Below are 21,176 nucleotides of genomic sequence, written 5' to 3' on the forward strand. Positions count from 1 at the left end.
TGTTTTTACATTCAGTGGTTGCAGGAAAGACACACTTTTGCCGGAGAGATTTTTCTTTTTCCAGTGTTCTTGTGTGGTTTGGAGCATTCTCCTTTGTTTTTGCAGCTTTCTGGTTTCCCTCTACCTCCCCTGAAGACTTCCCTCTTGTAACTCCATTCTGCGATCTCTGTTTGAGTGTTTCATTTAATTTGGCCCCGTGTCCCACAGCTATTTATAAAGGCAGAGAAACACCTCCAGATAAAGGAAACTTTCTTGGAAATCTACTTAAAAGTCCTGCCAACAATCTCGCTGTCTCATTAAATATACATCACTTTGGCTCAGAAGCTGCCATGACTAATAGTCCATTAGCCTACCAGTGTATCTGAGGTCATCACTGCCAGTATGTGAAGAAGTAAACATGATGACTAACAAGCAGCAAAAGTGAATAGTACCACAGAACATCTACATATACAGCAGCCAATCTGTAGGCTCAGTCATATTTCACTTTTTTGGTGGCTGTGTGCTCTGCTGAACAACATAACTGCCTGATCCACTTTTTAACTGGATTTGAATTAAAACACAGAATTAGACAGAAAACAGTAAATATGGAAAATGAAATGCAAATTATGAGGATAGAGACATTTTAAAGGACTCTGAAAAGGTAACGCAGAGACATAATTGAAAGATAGGATCTAAGTGCCCGATGCTAATGATTAGAGATTAAAGGGGATTCTGGAGAAAAAATATTTGTTGGGTCTGGTGCCTAGGTTGTCAAATATAAAACTCAACAATAAGCATTTGGTGTTAAGACTGACTCGTACACCAACTAATGGGTCGGTGTTTAATGACCTGGGACTGACACACAACAAATTGTCTTTCTACAGAATGGCCTACTGCAGCTTTAGAGATGCTGTATTTGATATTTTTTAACATTGTTCCAAGCCAAACTGTTTAATGGACCTAGTAGTCCAATGTGTCATTGTCGCATTTTACACTTTCAAGATAAAAGCACCAAAACTACTTGCTTGATTTTAGGAAATGATCACGTTTTGCTTGAAATACAGTCCCACACGTAACTTGGGATAACTTGAGATCCTGGTTGCCTGGATTAAAGTGAAACTCTTGCCAAAATGCAACCTAGGCTTTTTTTTTGTGAATATATGTCAAAGTCAAACCTTCCTGTAAAGGCATTAGTATGATGAAAGAGGCACTTTTAAGATTTACCGTATATTTAATTTTTAGCTCAAGCTCATTACAATGGGAGTGCATGGGGCACTTTCACTCTAGCATCAAAATCGCTATTTTTAAAACCTTAAGAAGGCTCGACACAACATGAAACTTTGCTCGTAGTATCACCAGAGTCTCTACACAGCTCAGCTGAACCACATACACTCTACCCAGACGTGTCGATCCCCGAGTATGTCTGGGCTGCCATGATGCAGCTAGAGGAAGAAGCTACTGCTAATGTGAGTTGTTCAAAGACTTTCTTTTAGTAAACTGTGTACACGAAAAATGCTCGTGTTCATGTGTAGAGACCCTGATGATACTACAAGCAAAGTTTCATGCTGTGTTGAGCCTTCTTACTGTTTTAAAAATCTTCTTAATCTTCTTAAATGTGCCTCTTTCATCGTAATTATGCTTTTTTTACACGAAGGTTTGACTCATACACATTCCCAAAAAAGGTTAGGCTGCATTTTGGCGAGAGTTTAACGTTAAACTGAAAGAACCAAGTCGACAGATGTACATATTGTTGTTTTGAAAAAGGAGCGTCTCGTCACACCACTTACGCTAAAATAGCCACTTTTAATCAAGAACATGCCCAATAAAATTTGGCAAATGGCACTGGAGAAGAGGCAGAGGTGAAAAGCAAGCACAAACTGTGACAGAGGAGTGAAAAAATGTCTACTACAGCGACTTTTTCCATTTTTTCTTCTCTGCGCTATTTTACTTAGCTGAACAGCAAGTCAGAATGATTTATCATGCTGATGGGCTCTGCTGCCGATTCTACCTGCTTAGTCGTTTGACGAGGGCAGACTAGTGCTCAGACCATGGATGTTTATAATGGCCCCTGCATTCTGGTGTGTCAGGGCCCGTAGTCCAAGTGGCGAAAAAAATTAATGCAGGTTTCAGCTTCAGTCTAAGGCAATTTAACTTTGAGTTGGAGGAAGTGAAAATTAAAAGTGTCTTCTGAAAGTCTGTTCAGCTCTGTGGTGCAGAGTGCTGTGACTTTATAGTGCTTCTTCATGTTTAAGTTGCACTCTTGGAACCGTTAACGGACCACTGCAAGTTAGCAGTGCAGAGACCTGTGAAAACGGTGTGTTGAGGTTAAAACATGTCACGATGCTTACTCATCTTCGACTTACTTCACAAAACTCAGACCTGACCCTCGCCGAGGGGAGATGAAGTGTTTTGCGGGCATCAAAAAAACTACGAGAGGCAACTGAAGCGTACGAGTGAAAGCCCACATCAGCTGCTTGCTGTGTCGTGGGAAAAAAGGAAGTGGTGGCGTGAGGAATAGTATCTGGGTCAGCTGTCAACATGCAGGATGTAATCGCATGTGATGTGAGGGGATATTCATCATGATCATTCTTGTCATAGTTTACTAGCAAACACAGTCGACCCAGTAATGGCCCAGGCCACTGTGAGCATAGAGTGCAAACCACAGGCATTTTAAGTATATGTATCTGTATATGTATGGCAATATAGATGATGAAATTATGTTTAAATGTCAGGTGAATCTCAGTGGAGAATGACTGATAAGCAAAAGCTTCTATCATGTAAAATTTCATAGCTACATGTTAAATGTGTCCTCTCACATGTTCAGAAATGAAACCCGTCATTAAGATATTGAGTAGCAAAGAAGAGGAGACATCAGCTCGCGGGTGAATGTGTGCGCTTTTTGATTCTATCACTCTATCTCTCTCTGGGATTAATAAAGCGCGCATCAGCCTAATTTAGGAGCGAGTGGATGCTGACGACATCAAAGTGGCTGATCACTGGTCGTGGTAATGACGGCGCTGTGGACTCTTTGCTTTGGGTGTTTTCCAACAGCAAGTGAGGCAGGCCATTTTTTGCCAAAAATGACCGTGTTTCGATTACAATAATGATGATTACATCCATCGGCATGCACAGAATACGAAGCTCCCGCAGTACTCATCCCCTATAAACAGACAAATTAAGGCCTGGCACGCTACATGTGTAAAGCTTTAGTCATGTCTACACTTGGGGAAGTGTCATCATCCTGTTTGAAGCGGCGCTCCAACAGCATCTCAATAATTCCTGCTGTGGCTGACCATCACCATCTATGGGGTTTAGTGGGGGAAGATATAGTTAACTCTCCTAACCATCTGCTCCAAGAGAGAGAGAGACAATGATGTCATGTAAAGTAGGTCATGGTAACATTACTCTCTCCTGTCAGTCTTGTGACCACAAATACAGTATAAACTCCTCCTCTCATATACTTCAAGTTAATCATCAAGACACTGTAAAACCATATTAGATCTTTTCTTCTTTCATACACTTGAAAATATGAAATAGGTTTACTTTTGCTTGTCTAAGTGTTATAGTTTTCATTCAAAAGTAGCACTGAAGTGGTCAATGTCCAGTCACTGCATCTACCCAGATATGACATTAACTACACATTACATCACGTCGCTTCACACCATGTTGTCTGTTGATGAATAAGCTGCCTCTTTACTGAAAATTGAAATGAGCTACTCAGAAAGAGAAGAACCCTTTGTAATGTCTGTCTATCAAAGAAAGAACCCAAACACAAGACACAGAGGCATGCAGGTGAAAAAACAAAAGGTCTGTTTTATTAATGCAAGCTGGAATCGATCAAAAAGCAGGCAACAAAAGCGCGGAAAACAAAACCAGGCTAAAGAGAGACCAAGGAAAACTGAAGAGCAATGCACAGACGCTGATTGACGAAACACAGGTGTACACAGAAAAAGGGGCGTTAAAAAGACAAAGAGAGGAAGTGGAAAGTAAAACATGACACACAAGGAGAGGCAACGTTAAACAGGAAATAACAAAACTAAAACTGAGTACCATGACACACTTTGTAGAAGGAAAGACATTGCTGGACATAGTTTTAACATCTCTCCACGGCTGCATGTTGAGGACAGGTGCATCAAAGGTGTCCCATACGGAAGCCTGTAATCCCATAAGGCTTGTATGTGAGGATGCATTCACAGCTCCCATGCTTGCAGACAGTACCGTATGGTGGTCCAGCTGTTGCTTTGTGTGAACATAACATATTACATAAGTGTCTCGAACAAACATGACAAGCTGAGTCGCTCGGCTCGGCAGTGGTTTGGACGTCACAATGACGGTTACGCTCCATTAAGGGTCAGTTCTTAGAAACTGTTGATGTATTTGCAGAAACACCTACAGTAAGGTGCACTTGTTGGATCATACCAACAGATGGTGAGGCGATAGTTAATGAAGTGGTCCTGAACTGACCTCCGTAGATAAAAAGCAAGGAGACCAGATGGCTGTCGCTGCTCAGGCTGATGACAGTATGTGTGTGTGTATGTGGGCATCTCCAGATGTTTCACTAACTGATTTTGTTGAATTTTCCCTGTTGCGTCCACATTTCAGTCATATAGCTGGAGTTGTTGTAGAGGATGCAGTTCATTATGTGGATGCTGTCATGCTTCCCCAGTGATATGTGGATTTTCGGGACACTCTTGGTAATGCTTCAAGACCTCAGACTGCTCTGGACTGCTTTGTTTAGTCTGCTGCCATGTAGAAACAGCCCTGGAAAAAACATGTAATCTCATTGTTTCCTCATTACTATATTACGTTTCTGAGTTTATTACAACTTTGGAAAGTGACTGGAAGTACACAAGAGACACAACAGCATGCCTTGAAGGTCATGATACGGATGCTTCTCAACAACAAAGACTGAAATATCTCAACAACTATTGGAGCGATTGCCCTGAAATGTTTTGGAGACACTCATGATCCCCAGCCTTGATGATATCCTGATACTTCCAGTAGTGCCAGGTGGACATTTTCACTTTTGAGTAAAATCTCCCAACATCTGTCGGGTTGGTTGATGTCATCTCTCTTTGGTAGATATATTCAAATTTGATCCCCTCAGGATCAATAGTGACCACTGACTTTTCATTTAATGCCATCATCAGTCATACATTTCAGTTTCAACACTTAAGTTTACGACTGCAGAACTAATGATATTCCCACCCACCTCATTCAAATGTTGCGTGCTCACATGCTAAACTAAGTCGACATCGTAAACATTATAAAATAACATGTTAGGATCTTCATTGTATTTTAGCATGCTAATATTAGCTTTCAGCTCAAGCACTGATGATTGTGAGCCTCACAGAGCTGCAGACTTGTTTTCCACCCCAGTTAACAATCAATGTCTTGAAGCTGTGGCCAATGTCTTATTCTTTCTCTCCTTCTCCTCTCCATCAAAAATATTTATCTTCCTTCCTTTTTTAAATTCCACAATTTTCTGGATCCATTTTTTCTTTTTCCTACCTTCTGAAACATGGTTTATTATTGTTGATTCACTTGAAGGTAAGCAAACTGTCCCAACTGTCCTCTGGTTCAAACCTCCGCCAAGAACCACCAGACACACACGTAACACACAGACACACACACAAACCTCGACCCTCCTCCCTTCCCTCTTAATCATCCCATTACAGAAATGAGTTTGTGTTGTTCGCGGCGTGAGAGAAGAAGCAGGCAGTGAATTAGTTTAATTACACTCTCATTTGAATCCAGCCAACTTTAGATGTCTAGATTGTTTTCTAGGTGATTGAACAGTCATTCAAGGTACCAGCGTATTATCATGATGAATATTCACCACATGTCTTTGAATACAATCAATGCAAATGTGGCCTTAAAAGATGTATGTGTTTTTGTGTGTAGGCTATTTAGGGATGGTTTTGCTGCTCCCCATGAAATAAGAGAACAGAAATGGAGCAGGAAGAAAAACACATTATTTAGTATTTTACTGCCAATATGTTGTCTTGTTTAATGGCAGCATCAGACAGTTTTGGCAAATGGCTGACCCAGATTTCCACTGCCTTCTTGAAAGCTTGTTATTATGATTACAGCTTACATAAATGTGCTGACAGGGAATAGTGGCTTCTGGGAAGAGTCCAAAATGACAAAATGGGGCTCCTGAAAGATTCCACTTTGCTACGATCAGCAGAACAGAGTGAAATGTTAATGTTGGGGTGCTTGATTAAAACAGTGTGGTTGGGGATTAGGTACCAGTTTCCATAGTCAAGAGACTTAAAGCTGGAAACAAATTCCAGCTGTGGCATAAAAGGGTGTCAGCTCCAGTGTTGGTGCAGCCTGAGCTGCAGAGAGAATGAGGGCAGACATGACGGGCTCAGTTATGACTAACTTAAATTCACATAATCCACTGAGGGCTGGAAAAAAAAATCACTCTTTAAACGTTTCATTCAGTAACTTAATTACATTTAACAGTGAAACCAGAGTCCCAGTTGTAGCTGAGATAAATGAGGGTTTGTGTTACCACAGTAGATATAAAGCTTTCAAAGCCACAGTTTGTGGTGTCTTAACTGTGTGTCATTATATTCCAGCGCAGATTTTATATTTATGTTCCAACAGAGAAAGTACATTTACCTCAGTGCAATAACGAGGTAGTAACACACATTTCTATTTCAGAGATCTACTACAATGGAAGGGAAATAACATTTATTTGACAAGAATAGAAAGGCAAAGTGTGGCCCCGTCCACTGGACCGCCACGGTACCTTATTACAGAAACAAATAGCAGTGGTAGTGAAAGGAGAGAGAGAAATCATCAGTTGATCCTGTCTGAATTGTGCCATGAATTACACATATGATGTTTATCAATTTAAAAGGTAATTTTTCAACTCAAGAAAGTTGCAGTTTGTCATAAAACTGTTGAATTAAGATTGTGAAAATATGTAGTCATAAAGACTTCACACCCGACAGTCGTGTTAGTGATGTCTTGTCTAACGCGTGCCAAAACCTAAAAACAAAACCTTGAAAAGCCGCAGTTGCAGTTGTCAATGTGTCCAGACTTGTTGTCATTTTCACTTTAGTCAATACTTTTTCTATGCGAGGCTGACGGCCATGTTGGTGTTCTGACGTAGGTTGAGTGAGACGTGTAGTTCAACAAGTGGTTTCACAAAAAATGTGATTATACTTTATTACTTTAATGAAAATGATGACTTTCTTGACTTCTGACCCACACTTTTGATATTTTTTACAATGCTAGTTACACCTTAGTAAATAATTGTAACACTTCCTCTACCATTATATAATGAGGTTAAAATTTAATATTTTATTTTTCACAGAAAAGCAACAGAACTGAGCCAACCATGTGCTCTTTAGATTCAAGTACCGTATGTTTCAAATATCAAACTGAGTTTAAAGCAGTCAAATGTTGCTGTGCAATTAGTGTAGATGGATTATAAACCTTTGACTGTTCTTTTATATAACAGGACTTTAATTTGGGCATTTTGATTTTCAGTATTTTAATTACGCTCCATAACTCCGCGTCTGCAAATGCAACTAATGTTTGTGTCGGTGCATCAAAGGGAAGACTTTCCATGTTCAGTTTTGTTTTGTTTTTTGTATGCTCCAGCTTTGTTTCTTATTCATTTAGCTAAGTAAAAGTGCTGTAAGTACAATGATGTAAATGGCAACGTTAAGTTTATGTCAACAAGTCTTTGTTTGTTTTTTGACATTGCACAACAAATGCATGGCGTCAAGCTGCAGTGTATCATTTCCACTTAAATTAGTTCTCACAAGGAGTCCTTCCTCGTGAGAACAGATCTGTTCTTGTGTTTATAATGATTTAGGACCAGGAGGTACAGTAGCTGCAGCTACTAAAGTTACAGTTCGGACTTAAAACAGGAAATTGAACAACATTTTTGTGCAGAAATCTGTCTTTAGCATCTGACCTGAGAGGATGTACCCCATAATTAGCTGCTGTACTTTAACCCAATCCTTTTCTCTTTCTCTCTCTCTCAGCAGCAGAGTCTTTCAGCGTGGTGGGCAATGACGGCAGTATCCCACCATCAGCGGGCTCTGTGCCCCATCAGGCCTCAGGCAGCTCCAGCCCCTGCTCGCACTCCTCGTCTGGAGGATCACGGCACCCTGTCAGCGCCCTCAAGAAATGGCTCACCAATCCTGTCCGCAAACTGAGCTCTGATGGCAGAGGAGGAGCGGGAAAAGTCGAGAAGCAGATGTGCAGGTCAGACAGGAGGCAGCCACCATCGCTGCTTTCCCACAGCGAAACTCAACCGAGGCCTCTGGAACTGCACGCCAACTACACCATCCTCCCCCCAGGAGACACGGTGAGACTTAAAGACCAATTTATACCTCCGACATGTATGAGCACATTTTAAATTGTGGTTTGTAACGGTTGTTGTTGTTTGTGTTGCACAGATGTGGAAAGATGGTCCGTTGAGTCCAGCATATCCTCCTGCACAGCTGTCCAGTCAGAACCATTTATGTGACCTCCTGCAAGGAAGAGACACACAGAGTCTGGTAATGCTTTATATTCTGTTCTGCAGACTGAATCACTGTGCTAACAGTCACCTCTGGGTAGACAACTGTGGAGATATGTGAAGCCTCTGATCCAGCCTCCAAAATGTCATCCTTTTTCAGTGTCAAGGCTGTGGTCCCCAAGTCTGTATTTACTTTTCTATACTTTTCTGTGATACAGAAGTTGAACACCAACAGTGACGGCGAGGTCTCCCCTTAGAAATCACAGTATTTCAACTAGAGGCTGATAGAGACTGGCTATAGTTGGATTAGAGGCTCTGAAAAACAGTTACAACAGATGATTCATGTGCATGCACTGAATATGTGCAACCTTATTATATGGAACCAGATATTATATATCATGTGTAACCGCCGAGCCAATGGAACATTTGGTGGCCCATATAAACTATGATTCAAGAAAAGGCTGAATAATAATTCAATTTGAGCTAATTGAGCGATAAATACTTCAACAGGACTGTGTCAGAGAAATGGTTCGTATTGTACCCAGTCTGTGCAAGATGTTTTCCTGATTCTGTTGAAACCAGCCTGTCAAAATTAATGCAAAATCTAAAATGAATGGAGCACCTTTACGTAATGCAGGTCGCCTGAGTATAAGTGGTGTTTAAATCACCGAAGCACACTCACCTAAATATCAAGACGGCTCAGACTGAAACTGTGAATTATAAAACATGCATGTCCCTCCACATCCTGTTCGGCTGTGTTCACACAAATCATTTGACTTCCACCAATTGTGCTCAACAAATAGCTCAGATTTTCACATTTTGCGGCATATTTCGCACACACACACACACACACACACACACACTCTCCGGTAACCCTCTTTGAAAGGCCCTGTGGAGCGGAATCAATCCTGTGGGCTTTTCTCGGCGGCATCTGGAAGTTATCAACTAGCTAAACAGTCTGTAACAGGCTGAAAAAAGGTCAGGGTTGGAGGTGATGAGCGTACTATCACGACAACCAACCGGCCCAAACTATAAAGAGCAAATTAGTTAAGGGAAACAGCGTATGTGAATGTAAATACTGCTGGTGGGTGTCAGACTGGTAAAAGAGTGTTTACGTCAGGAACATGTTGCTCTTGATCTCCTTTCTTGATTTGCGATCATCTGATCTATCTCCTGGTTGTCATTTAATTTCAGACATAAAAAATGTGTAAAAAAGACCTTGACGCTCTCTTTTTGTGCTCACACACCTGTCAGCCCACACACCAGATCAGACAGCCAATAGCTACAACCATAAAATTCAAAATGGTGACACCACTGTTTGTCAAAATTAGGAGAAGTAGAAGCAAGATGAGAGGCCTGCGGGTGTTGGACAGTACGCCTCTAGAGTCGAGTTACACAAGTTTTACATAAGAGATAAGAAGAATGTTTAAAGGGTTGAAATAATTCTTTTACCATAATAAAGTGTTTCATTGTTCTGCTTGATTAATGACTGTCCTCACATTCAACCTTTTTCAGTCCAGTGGCCCTCATGTGGGACAATAATAATCCACAGACACGTGCAGCTTAATGTTGACTTTGGTTGCTAACTTTTTCATTTTTGCGAGGAGTTCCTGGTACAAAAAATGACTCATAACCCTCTGAAAAATGTCCATTTTGCATGTTATTATTTGTGGGGATTATACAAACAAGATGTATTGTGTTGATTATAGCTTCAGAGGTGTTGGTAGATGGAGAGTAATCCTAGCTGTTTACCCTTTTCTTTATGCTAAGCTAAGATAACTGGATGCTGGCTCCAGCTACATATCCACCCAAGAGACGCGAGAGTTGTATTGATATTCCTGTCCAACACCCAGCATAAAAGCAAAAAGGCATATTTCCCAGAAGTCAAACTATTCCTTTAACCTGCCCATGCATTTCAGAGGGGCTAATGGACTTGTAGCTGATGAGAAATTATTGTAACAGAGGAGGAAACATTTAGATCAACAAGCTACACTCAGCAGTTTAAATGGCTCAGATGGTTCTCATAGGCAGGATGTCTGCTGGGTGAGGACGCAAACAGTCGCCTCAAAGAGAGAAAATAAACAGAAAGTGCATATTTGACCTCCAAACTGACTCCACAGAAGGATTATGATCTAGTGCACCGCGGCAGAGAACAAAATGTGGCGAGCCTACAGTATGTCAAGAGAATTACAGTCAAATTCACATTAGATTAAGCTGATTGGAGCTGAGGAGTGATATTTCTTATATAACATCTCTCCATGCTGTGGTCAGTCACCTCGACCTTTATCATCTGTCTTGACAGATTGTACAAATGTTGCTCATTATTCACCTTCATCCGTCAGGCCTGGCTGTGCTGTTCCAAATTTTTCTGCATGGTCTCCTTAGCAACAGGACACATTAAAAAGTGATTAGTACTCTCAGGTTACTTAGGATTTGAGGTTTGCATGACTTTCCAAAAGGGATCATTAGAATTGGCCCACTGATGTGTTTCGCAGGATAAGGACCCTCCAGACTTTATAGTTTTCTACAGATGTGTGCTGGCTGGGTCAGGATGTGCTGTACATGAGGCTTAATGATTTAGGTTTGTGACGTTGATGCCCGGTGGTCTGACGTACTTAGATCCTTCAATTAAACGTTCCCTTAATTTGATACTGATCCCTTATATGATCTACATTAGCACACAAGACCATTAGTGAACAGATTAGCTGCTTTTGTGTGGTTATTGTAATTATTCTTAATGCCGAGGTCGAATTCAGACTTATCCATGTCGAACAAGTCATAAAATTAAAACGATTTTTTATGGCTGGTTGCTGAGGAGTCTCACGAGAAGCTGCTCTGTAGTCTGGTCTGACAGCACTAAAACAAAGTTTACTTTGCTTCATCATTGTCATATTGCAATTGTTCATGTTACATAACCACAAACAGATGCATTAACCTCATTGGTATGCATCCTGCAAAAAGCTGTGTTTGAAAAGAAAGATATTGCTAAAAATATCTGTGCATCCTTTATTTTGCTTGCAAATTGACAGCCAGATCAAGAACTTTACAACATGAGGTGGTGCTGCTCATATCACTTTTGTCCACAGGGGCCGCTAGAATCGACAATAAAATACAGTCCCTTGTTGCAGCTTTAAAGGAGACTTTTTATTTTGAGTTACAAGTAGAATAGGTTTGCATTTTTCAATGCTAAAAAAAACCCAATGCAGACAGGTTTTAGCTGGTCAAGGTTCAGTGGTTCCCGTTGATCTTGTCCCAAAGGATCACAAGATTAATGTGACGGGTCTTGAGATAAATAATGACTGGCTGCATTTGTACAGCCCCACTGGGAGCAATTTGGGCTTCAGTGTCTCGCCTAAGGACACTTTGACAACTGTCTTAAGACACCAACCCTGTGATTAGTGGACAGCCCTCTTTCCGTCTCGAGTCACAGCCATTCCGCTGTCATGATGAATAGGAGAGGACAAAGGAAAAAAATGTACTGCTACACATATTTGTATTTGTTTTGTGGACTTTATTTATTTTACCGCTTGACCCCAAAATCAAAACCACCTGAGAAGTTTAATGGGGAAATTCTTCTTGGTTAGAACTGCTAACACCTCATAAACATCATATTGCAATCATACCATTAGGTAACTATCAAATAAAAGTAGTGGAGTAAATGGAAATACTTCAGTAAAGTACCTCAAAATAATACCTCAGTGCAGTACTTGTGTTAATGTACTTTTCACTGAGTTTCACTGTCTCACACAACAGAATGACTAGCTGTCTGTCTCCTCTTACATAGCATGTTACAGTGATGTTTACCAAAAGCTCTTCTGTCCTGTTTGTGTGTAATAGAGTCAAAAGTCCAGCATCAACACTCTACAAGGGGAAGACAGCTACACTGTGACCGATGACTCAGCCAGCCAGTGGTCTGCTACAGTGGACAGTGAAGAGGAACGAAACACTGCCTTAGAGAAGAGCATGTAGGTGTTCGCCTCAATGAAGGAGTAGTGTGACATGTTGGAAAAAATATGGTCATATGCCTCCTTGTGCAGAGTTAGACACTTTTATGTCTGTTCATGATGGTTAGCTTAGCATAAAGATGGAGGCAAGGGAAATCAGCTAGTCTGGTTCTGAGAATAGGTGAAGCCAACACAAAAGTACCAAAACCAGTTCCTTGAGTTAAACTCCAAAGAGCCCAATATTAAAATGCCCAACTTTACTGCAGGAATAAACATCTATTTATTTACTTTGATATTAACATTGAGATGAGCAAAGTCAGGCACTGCTAAGATGGCTGTGGCCTGAGACACCACACTCTGCTTCAAAAACCTACGCGTGACATCACAGAGACTACGTCCATCTTTTGTAAAGTCTATGCCAATCACTATGCTGATGAAATATAATACAAATGTATAATTTTGAGCTTTAGACATACCTATTGGCAGATTTTGGTATCTTTGGACAGAACTAAATGTGCATTATCCACACATTTTTAGTCTTATGCTAAAGTAAGCTAAGTTAAGACAAAAAAATGCAACACAAAGTTCTACACAAGTATGATGAAAACAGGAAACGGTATGCTAAGTATAAAATGTGGTCAACAACCAGTGTGCTTCCAAGGCTGCACGACTCCCTCCAAAACCATTTAACAAAAACAGGGCAGCATGCTGTGTCTTCCATCCAATCAGAAGCCAGGGCTGACTGCAGTGTTAATTGTTAACTAATAAAGAATGCTCCATTAAAATTATGAAACTGTGTAACCTTAGCAAATAAAGTACACTAGAACCTAAATCGTTTCCAACTGTTTTCCTCGTGGCTCTAACAAGTGATATAGATCTTCTCTTCTCGCTCTTGGCAGAAAGGCAAATACGTGTGCTTCCCAAAATGTCTTATTACATGTATGTACAATGATTTTCATCATTCAAATTTCTGCCTCTCAGATATGTGCTGACAGAGCTGATAGAGACAGAGCGGTTGTACGTGGAAGATCTTGGACTCATAGTGCAGGTGTGTCTCTTCTCCAGCCTTTAAATAATCCACTCATGACATTTATAAGACATTACTGAGATTCCTTTATCAGCAGCATTTTGCAACATTACGCTTCGAGAGACATTTTTGTTTTCCATCTGGAAACCTCCTCTGATGTGATTAATGACATGTGTGCGTGTGTGTTTAGGGCTACATGGCCACCATGGCCAATCAGGGAGTTCCAGAGGACATGAAAGGGAAGGACAGGATTGTGTTCGGAAACATCCACCAGATCTATGACTGGCATAAGGAGTGAGTCAGAGTCAGAGGCGTCTCTTCTGTCTTTTCCCCCCTCAGTTCCTCTGAATTTGAGCTATCTCTTGCAGTGCACACTTATATTTTCTGAGCTTCTTGTGTTTCATGATGGTTCAGCTTGTGTCAGGACCCCCGTGGTTGTTTCTTGCCTGTGTGTGTGTGTGTGTCTGACCTTCGCTGCTCCGTGTCACACAGTTATTTCCTGGGAGAGCTGGAGAAATGTGTGGGTGATCCAGACGGCCTGGCTGAGCTCTTCATCAAACATGTGAGTCTACGCATCAGTGAGTAACAAGTGTGGATGAGAAGTTTCTCTTTCTTTCCGTCTCTGCGTGTTTTCAGTTTGGCTGAAGGTTGCAGCCGTCCCACAGATCAGAGCTCTGGCTGCACGTAAAGCCTTGGCCCCCTGCCATCCAGATGTGTCTTCATGTCACAGATCATTTGTCCGCAGGTGCAGCTGTGGAACAAACAATCTTGTAATCATTCTCATTTGACTATAGATCCCTTGGAGCCGACAATCAGTGCTAAAGACGCTCCGCAGAGACCACGCTGTGTGTGGAAATGTGCTGGAATTACAGACCTGAGAGCTCTTTAAGACGTGGTGTTTTTCATTTTCAGCTGTTAAACACTGAACTTTGAATATTTTAACGTCAAAGTGGAAACAGATCTCTACAAATGGATTACATGAAGTTCAAACATTCACGTGGTGCATACATTTTATTGGCAGTGTACATATCAGCGTGGGGTCTGTTAAGAACATAAAAGTAAACTACTGCAGAAAATTCAGAAAGAAATATTTATGTTTGGTGGAGCTTCACACCCAGTGTACTGTAGCGTGTCAAATTAAACTATTCTTTCTCAGCCACTGGAACTATTTAATGAGACACAGGTCCTGCACTGAAAACTTGAACAAAAAACCCCCAAAAAGAAATCTTTAGATACTGAAACTGAGGGTCAGAGCAGATCCGTATTTCTTTCTGTCACACAGACAATTTTAAATAATTGTCACATGATCTCTCCTTGTCTCTCTTACATTCTTACATTTCCAGGAGCGACGTCTTCACATGTACGTGGTTTACTGTCAGAACAAACCCAAATCAGAGCACATTGTCTCTGAGTACATTGAGACCTACTTTGAGGTGAGCAAACCTTTATACTTCAGTTTTATTGTAGCTCTCAAGGTACTTTTTTCTTTGTTCTTACAAACACCTTTTTTGGCTCCTGACAGGATCTCCGGCAGCAGCTGGGTCACAGGCTGCAGCTCAACGATCTGCTCATCAAACCTGTTCAGAGAATCATGAAGTATCAGCTGCTGCTGAAGGTTTGCTGTTTCACTTGACTGTCTGTCTGCATGCAAGGCATTGTTACATGTTGACTTAAAACTCAAAAACTGCTGCCTTTAATTATGAGATTTCCCTATGTAACAGTGCAGAGAATCAGCTTGCAGGCAGTAAAGTCTGACTTTTGATCACGCTACCACTAGAGTAAATTCTTTTGAACTTTTGTACCTGTATGAATCAGTGTGCGCTGACTGATTCAAACTCTAAATAAACCTCTCTCTGGTTGGTGATTCCAGGACTTCCTAAAGTACTACAGCAAAGCAGGACGGGATGTCGAGGAGCTGCAGGTAAGAGCTGATACAGAAACACCTGCCTGTACAATGTGACATAGTTCAACAGTACAATCAACTACATCCTCCAAAAGTATAGTATAGATATTAACTGACACTATGAAATTTAACTACATTAGTTTTTTTCTGATTCTGTGAATCAAAAGGTTGATTTTGCTCCCTGATTCTCCTTTTAATTTCCCCCATCAGAAAGCGGTGGAGGTCATGTGTTTTGTGCCAAAACGCTGTAACGATATGATGAATGTGGGTCGGCTCCAAGGTTTTGAGGTGAGACACGCATTTTTAATCTATCTAACCATCACAGATTAAATACATGTCAAGTGTAACTTACGGTCTATGGCAATGTTTACATTGTGTGTCAGGGGAAAATCACAGCTCAGGGGAAGCTGCTCCAGCAGGACACCTTTGCTGTCAGTGAGCAGGAAGGCGGCATCCTGTCCAGAGCCAAGGAGAGGCGGGTCTTCCTGTTTGAGCAGCTGGTCATGTTCAGCGAGCCAATTGATAAGAAGAAAGGCTTCTCGCTGCCAGGGTACACTTTCAAAAACAGCATCAAGGTGCGAGCGACACTATGTTTTAAGACAACTTTAAAACGTCTTTGGTTTAGTGTTTTGATTTTTTTTTAACAAGTCTCTTGTGTGCTTCAGGTCAGCTGTTTGGGCGTGGAGGAACACTCAGAGGAAGATCCATTCTGTCTGGTCCTGACCTCCCGTGGGCCTGACGGCAGCGTGACGCGCTTCATCATGCAGGCATCATCTCCGGAAATAAAGCAGGCTTGGCTCGATGACGTGGTTCAGATCTTAGAGACTCAGAGGAACTTCCTTAATGGTGCCAGCGCTCAGTGTTTTCCTCAGTTGAAACACACATTTAAGAGTTTGATTAATGTCACATTAATGACCTCCCCCTGTCCGCTTTCCAGCTCTTCAGTCTCCAATAGAGTACCAACGCAGGGAGAGCAACTCAAACAGCCTGGGCAGGAACATGAAGACTCAAACTGCGTCAGCATCTGGCCTGCGACCTCACTCCTCTGCATCCATGGAGCGACGTCAGCACCCCCGCCTGCTGCCTCACAACACCTCCCTGCCCTCCCTGCACCCGCCACAGCACTGCCCGGCCTTGAAGGTGGTGAGTGGCCAGTACAGCAACGCTCCCTCACACATTTCTACACAATCCTTCCTCCCTTCTCCGACATCGACCTTTTACTTGATTCCTCTTTTTCTCTTAAGGTTTCAAATCCTTGTGCAGCGACACATCGACCAGCTCACCCCACGCTCTCCTCCAACCAGCAGCTCAGTTCGTCCACAGAGGTGAGACATTGCTGGGCGGCGTTCAGTGGCCTGCCGCCCTGCAGCCAGGTACATCAGACCCACATTAGACAGCAGTGAAAAGTGTATTCAAATTATTTTTTAGAACCTCTGAATACTGTAAGAGCACCACAGACAAGTTTGATACTATTGTGGTAAGATGGGAAATATAGTTTCCTTCCAAATCACATACTTTCTCTTTTTAGTTTCAGTACGCACTGCAGCTGCCATTACAGCGTACGGGCTGTTGCATGCAGTATGCATATATTTGGGGCGTACTACTTCACCATAATATTTCATCTTGAAGCAAAGTAAAACAATATAGACAGCCAATGAGCTATCATCTGTTTGTGCTCGCTTCAACAGCTTAGTTGATGTGGCGTGTCTTCCTCTGTGTAAACGATGGTTTGTTAGAATAGCCAGAAAACAATGCTGGCTTTCCTCCTGCAAAATGCAACTGCATGCAGGAGGACTTCCTGGTATTTTTGGCATACTGCACTCGACATACTATGTATTGGGACACACTATATCTTTTTTTTTTCTGGCATACTAAATGGTATTGTAGTGTGAATACAGGCAAGCAGCCTTTCTCTTTCATGTGTGTCAAAATAAAGACCTTTTAAAGAAAGATTTAAAGTGAAGCTCTCACCAAAAAGCAACCTAGGCTTTATTTGTGAATGTATATGAGTAAAACCTTCGCGTAAAAGCATAATTATGACGAAAGAGGCACTTTTAAGATTTACTGTAGTTTCATTTTCAGGCAAGCAAATTTTAAATTGAGTTCTGGGGCACTCTTACGCTAGCATCAAAATCATTATTTTTAAAACACTAAGAAGGCTTGACACAACATGACACTTGTGACCAAACAGCTGGGAGGTCCACCGTTACTCTCCCTTCTGTTAGGTCGCACTCGTGGATCGACACTTTTTGTCCGGAGATTCTACTGCTAATTTGAGTTGTCTAAAAACTCTCTTTTTAGTCAACTCTGTGTACACAAACAATGTTCTCAATGCTCGTGTTCATTTGTAGAGACCCTGGTGATACTACGAGCAAAGTTTCATGTTGTGTCGAGCCTTCTTAGTGTTTTAAAAATAGTGATTTTGATGCTAGCGCTAAAGTGCCCCTGCACTCCATTGAAAATTAGCTTGCCCAAAAACAAAACTACGGTAAATCTTAAAAGTGACTCTTTCGTCGTAATTATGCTTTTGACTCATATACATTCACAAATAAAGCCTAGGTTGCATTTTGGCGAGAGTTTCACTTTAACAGCCTGGTGACAGGTGCAACACAGCACATTGTGCTCACACATACAGTCAGGAAGTGAAATGCTGCTTTCCAGTCTGGTCTCACAAGGGACTTTAGTGGACAGTGATTGTAGACAAACATTCCAGCATGTTGCCATAGTAGTGGAGAAAAAAATATCATGAAGCAACATTTAACTCTTACAACGACTACTTCTGTACTCTGCACTCCTCTGTACGGCACACCAGGCGTTCTCCCTTGAGTATTTTATCAGGTTTATCAGGTCAGGTTGGGAGCATCATCCACTCTGTTACTACACTGTTAAGTGTTTATGGCTCACAGTACAAATTAATTTGCAGTTTTTTTAAAGACTTGGTAGCTCAGATGAACAAAGCTGTTGCCTCTCTGTCAGCAGCATGAGGTCGTTTGTTGTCGTGATCACTGACGATGAGGGGAAATGACGCTCTGGATGTCTTTTGTCAAATATCCTGTTGTTGTTTCTGCGTCGATTTACAAACCTGCTCGACCTTATCTGCTGCCAATGTCATTCAGTCATCTAGTTTATGGAAAACTCACTGACCTGCTTTTTTATCTTATTCACTCAGACTTCCACATAAAGGAGGAAATGGTTTGATCACAGGGCTCTTATTAGACGAGCTTATCTGGCTCTTGTCCTCTTTGTGTTTTTGGATCAGCAGCGTTTCCATCCTGCTTTTGGTGCAGGAGTTCAGACAGGCTTCCTAAAAATCTTCATTTCTGTGGTGCTTATCGCTCAGAGCGAAGCTTTTTACAGACTTTTCAGAGTTAACATCTGTTTCTGATCGATATTACATTTTTATGTAACTGCTCCATTGTATTCCTGTAAATGTTGTGGTGCTTATTTGTAACTTATACATTCTTAAAGCTGCACTAAACGATATTTATATGTTAGCAACTGGTCAAATAATTAGGTGTAATGTGATGGGGGGTCACCCACAAAGAATTAGAAACTCAGTTTTCTGCGGCTCTGTGGGGCTTTTTGGCATCTTTCACTTCATTGTTTTGGTTTTACAGTCCACAAGTTTTCTGTTTTGGTTCACTATCATCTCTCTCATCAGCAACAAGCTGCTAAATCAGTGGAAGAGCCTCTAAATAACACTGTACATCACACGCTCAGACACAAAGTGCAGACAGACACAATTAGCCACTAGCTGGTAGCTTAGTGTCAAGGAGCTACGGAGCGAGCGGCAAAAGACCCTGCCTGACTTGTGTCACTCGTCTTGTGCTCACTCCAGCCTTCCGCTCTGCTCAGTTTGCTGCTGAAAATGAATGAAACAGGTGCCAAGAAGAAGAAATGCGCCTCCAAATATCACTTCACCTTCCTCTTTTTTGACATTTCTTACTTTGTCCATGTTGTCCTCCCTCTTGTTCTCCTTTGAGGGGATGGCTCCTCACACAATCTCTCACAATGGGATTTTTTTTTGTTTTTTCATTCTAAATGTTTTATATTTGGTTGTTTTGACTTGTTGAATTGTTTCGCGTGTGTGTATCTGGGTGATGTGATTACCTCCCTGAATCCCTTTTCATTTGTATCTGAATGTATATACAGTTTGACTTATTTGAATGTACGGCTTTGTGTTATTGACAACAAAGAACTTTCACTAATATTTAGGCCATCCAAACGATCATGGCTTAGAGGAGTTGAACATTTTTCCACATTTAAACAACTCGAGTGAAAAACCTTGAATCGGTCGCTTCTTCTCCTCTCAGGTGGTGACCGCCAGTGTCCAGGCGACATCAGTGAATGAGGCTGGGAGTCATTCAGCGCATCCACAAGCCAACCTGGATCAGCTGATGGAGGGCGAGCAGTAACGACCTGCGAGGACAAATGAACTCTCTTTACCCTTCTGGAGGAGGAGTGCCTCGACGGAGTCAGAGCTCTGTGTCAGCGTTGTTTGTTTCAGTCCTGTACAGGAGTCCTCGAGGTCTCACTGTTTCAGTTTATCGCGCATTGTCCAAAATTTCCCTCAGAACATCACTGTGGTTGGGGCTGATCTGGATTTTGTGTAATCATACTGGTTTGTTTGTTTACGTGCGTGTGTGTATACCCGGCACATGCACGTCTACAGATGGTGACGACCAGTGAGATGAAATATGTGAAGATCTGGTTTTGAAGCACCTCGGACACTGTACTTTATTTTTTATATGTATACGTTTCTTACTTTTTCCATTCAAAATTCCTTGATGGATATTTTTGTAATGCATAATTTCATAAGGGACCAGTTCCACTTCATTCCCCGAGAACTCTGAGTTCAAATCCCTTCATGCAGTCATACTGTGTCCTCAAATAACTGCAGTGACTGTCGACTCCAGCCTCACTGTGGGATCTGAATCCATACAAGTTGTGTTCGTCTGTGCGTTCCCTGCACATTTCTTTTTCCCCTCTGGTGGGCTATTTTAACCCTGCCATTGTTAAAATGTTATCTGAGCTAAACACATTTGCAAACTCACTCAAAGACGGCGTCCCGATGGAGCAGAGAGAGGAAAAAGGGAACAAAGATTAAATAGAGGTGCTCATCTGTCACTGTCATATTGAATGTAAATAATCTCATGTGGGATCTTATCAATAAAACTCTTTGACTCGTGGTGTCCCGATTCGTCATCATTATTTTTCTTAAAGAAAGCAACCTTACACATTTCCTGACGTTTTTTCAGCGTGAACAGATGTCCCTCCTCGATGGGTGAAGGACACCCGGACAGAGACAAAAAGCATGTTGTTGACATTTTGTATTTGTGACTGTGTTGTGTCTCTTTGCTGTCGGTTTGCATCTCTTCATAATATTCTGCAGCTGTTCACAGTTGTTTTGCATCTCTTAGCAGTAGTGTAAACTGTTGCGTCTCTGTGGTTGTTTGGATGTTTGTACGGGTTTGCGTTTCTTTTTAGTCATTTCACGTGTCTGTTTTCTGTGGTCATGTCTTTGTCTTTGTGTAATTGTGCAACATTTTGTGTATATTTGCGATCGTTTTGCAGTCTTGTTACATTTTCTTGTTACTTAGTGTGTCTCTGTGGTCGTTTTGCAAATCTTTGCAGTGATTTTGTTTCTCTGCTTTTGTTTCACACCTCTTTTTAGTCATTTTGCTCTTCACAGTAGTTGGTTGACTTTCAAACAGAGAGTCTGGTTGAGGGGCACCTCTGGGCCTGTGTCTGGTGGGCCTGCTTGGTAATCCATCCATGGTTGTGAATATAATAATATGTATGCTACTGGAAAATGTCAGACGACATTTTCGTTTT

The 21,176-nt window shown here is 41.5% G+C and overlaps 1 protein-coding gene across 4 annotated transcripts in view; it reads left to right on the forward strand.

Moving 5' to 3' along the window:
* The window catches only part of arhgef25b (Rho guanine nucleotide exchange factor (GEF) 25b), a 28,660-nt gene extending 8,129 nt beyond the window's left edge, over positions 1-20,531 (forward strand). For 2 of the 4 annotated variants that reach the window (XM_037099832.1, XM_037099834.1), the window contains 15 exons: positions 7,989-8,314; positions 8,406-8,507; positions 12,305-12,432; positions 13,393-13,459; positions 13,629-13,732; positions 13,931-14,000; positions 14,782-14,871; positions 14,961-15,053; positions 15,309-15,359; positions 15,552-15,629; positions 15,725-15,916; positions 16,007-16,187; positions 16,279-16,484; positions 16,586-16,666; positions 19,655-20,531. In XM_037099832.1, coding sequence (XP_036955727.1) covers positions 7,989-8,314; positions 8,406-8,507; positions 12,305-12,432; positions 13,393-13,459; positions 13,629-13,732; positions 13,931-14,000; positions 14,782-14,871; positions 14,961-15,053; positions 15,309-15,359; positions 15,552-15,629; positions 15,725-15,916; positions 16,007-16,187; positions 16,279-16,484; positions 16,586-16,666; positions 19,655-19,756 — 1,871 coding nt within the window. In that variant the 3' untranslated portion in view covers positions 19,757-20,531. The remainder of the gene's footprint in view (positions 1-7,988; positions 8,315-8,405; positions 8,508-12,304; positions 12,433-13,392; positions 13,460-13,628; positions 13,733-13,930; positions 14,001-14,781; positions 14,872-14,960; positions 15,054-15,308; positions 15,360-15,551; positions 15,630-15,724; positions 15,917-16,006; positions 16,188-16,278; positions 16,485-16,585; positions 16,667-19,654) is intronic. The other 2 variants (XM_037099833.1, XM_037099835.1) reach the window with 1 other exon arrangement.
* Positions 20,532-21,176: the final 645 nt, after the last annotated feature.

This window comes from Acanthopagrus latus, chromosome 6 (genome assembly GCF_904848185.1).
Source record: "Acanthopagrus latus isolate v.2019 chromosome 6, fAcaLat1.1, whole genome shotgun sequence".
NCBI classification, from domain to species: Eukaryota; Metazoa; Chordata; class Actinopteri; order Spariformes; family Sparidae; genus Acanthopagrus; species Acanthopagrus latus.